At 37.2% G+C, this 1,945-nt stretch overlaps 1 protein-coding gene across 1 annotated transcript in view; it reads left to right on the top strand.

Annotated features, from left to right (window-relative positions):
• Positions 1-1,945, top strand: part of LOC107676160 (short transient receptor potential channel 3-like) — a 47,563-nt gene that overhangs the window by 19,249 nt on the left and 26,369 nt on the right. Inside the window, exon 5 of the mRNA XM_016470682.1 lies at positions 1,157-1,292. Coding sequence (XP_016326168.1) covers positions 1,157-1,292 — 136 coding nt within the window. The remainder of the gene's footprint in view (positions 1-1,156; positions 1,293-1,945) is intronic.

The raw sequence follows: 1,945 nt of genomic DNA on the forward strand, positions 1-1,945 counted from the left end.
GTGTGGTTTCAGCAACCAGCTCCCGCCTTTTTGCCCATTTTCGATTATCCGGGAGTGACGCGCGGCGACGCGCTGCCAAGATGGCGACAGCCGGCTTCGCCTACTTTAGGCTTCAAAAACGCTCTTCGGAAACCTACGGGTGGCGTCACGGACACTACATCCATGTTTTTATACAGTCTATGTTTCATACACGACATAGTCGTGAGATGCAAGAAACATAGACATATGGCAAGAAATCTGTAGACGCGTCCATAACAACAAAAGACAATACTTTATTGAACCTTTTCTGATAAGAAGTGTGCGCTGCAAACGCGAACATTTTTGACAATCATTTCTGTCCAGTCTGCTTGTTTTATCGCGTTTAACCACAGCTGTCGTCGGGGTTTTTGTCTGGCAGTGGCAGCAGATATGCGATCAAATTTCTAAATTGAGGCTGTATTACGTCGATTCTGGCACCCAACATCACAACAAGATGATATTTTAAGCTCCTTATGTAGCCGAATCTGCGTTGGTTTGAATGGGCCGCCTCCAGTTTCCCCTTTGTTTTGCTGCCTCAAGCTAGCGCTTTGACGTTGACTGACCCTAGTTACCTGCGGTTGGCCTGGCCGTGCGTCACTCAGAAAACAACAGGCCAATCAGAAGAGAGGCTCATGAATATTAATTAGACAGGCCAAAATCGACCTGTTCTCAGCAGAGCTCCTGAGAGAGGAGCTGTAGAAATATATTGAGATGGTTTTTGGTACTTATACCGCAAATCTATTTTCTTAAGGACATCAAGACTTAAAAATAAAACTCCAGAAAGGTGTAAAATATGTGACCTTTAAACGTAAAAATAAAAATAACGTTTTTGTAAACTTTAAATAATGTTGTAATCACAAGAAGAAAAGTGGACATGTCAACGTTTTAGAAACATTTTTGAAGACATTATTTAAAAAAAACTAATATATATGCATGAATAATTTTAGACAGTAGTTAGTTTCTGAGGTTGTGCAGCCGAAAAAAACAATTCTGTCTAAATAAGGAGAGAAATAAAGTGACGTACTGGACAAAAGTGATGTGCACCGCATGAGAGAAATGTTGAGAGAGACAGAAGCTGTTCCTCTCTGGGGCAGTTTGAGTCATGATTGCATTGTGAGTTAATTGGCGTTACCAGCAGACAGATATAAAGCTGTGCACCCTGATCAGATTGGAGCTTCGCCAGGCTGTTGAGGAAGCTCATGCGTGTAACCTGAGAGGAAGACACCTCAGGAACCTTTTCAGGGGTCTGTCACCGCTGTTTGGATTCCCTCCAAGTAACATTTACTCATCAGCAGAAAAACCAAACTCCAGCGGCTGCTCTCGACAAACCAATGGATCTCATTCATACCAGGAGACAGTGAATGATCTCAGACCATCTACCAAAATCAAAACCATGCTACATGACCTTGCTGTGACATTATTCAGGAAACAGCAGCAGTAGCAGTTAAACCACCCGGGCTGATACAATGTTTAAAGTAATAGGAGTGAAAATTTCTGTAGATTTTACAGAAATATCAGTTAAATATAAATTATTTTTATTTAATTTTTAATGTAAATTTAATAATAACAAATAAATATTAAAACACCTATATATATTATTTTAATAAATTATTATTCATGTAATGTTTGAATATTACCTCTATATCTACATTTGTATATTATGTAATAATATTTTAAAATATTCTTAAATTTACGTATGGTTGGTAGGGTGTTTTGGGTGATTGCTAAACAATAGTGTCAATATTCTGCTCAAGTCAGTTCAAGTTTTGTTCAACAAACAAGGCTTGAAAATAGGAATGAAAATTTCAGAAACTAAGTAGATTTTTGCAAGAAATATTAATTAAAAAAGGTATTCTTTTTATTGGAAATATTTTATATTTTTATTTTAATGACAAATTTAAAACAATAAATCTGTATTATATATATA

The sequence above is a fragment of the Sinocyclocheilus anshuiensis genome, unplaced genomic scaffold (assembly GCF_001515605.1).
Source record: "Sinocyclocheilus anshuiensis isolate Anshui unplaced genomic scaffold, SAMN03320099.WGS_v1.1 scaffold2808, whole genome shotgun sequence".
NCBI classification, from domain to species: domain Eukaryota; kingdom Metazoa; phylum Chordata; class Actinopteri; order Cypriniformes; family Cyprinidae; genus Sinocyclocheilus; species Sinocyclocheilus anshuiensis.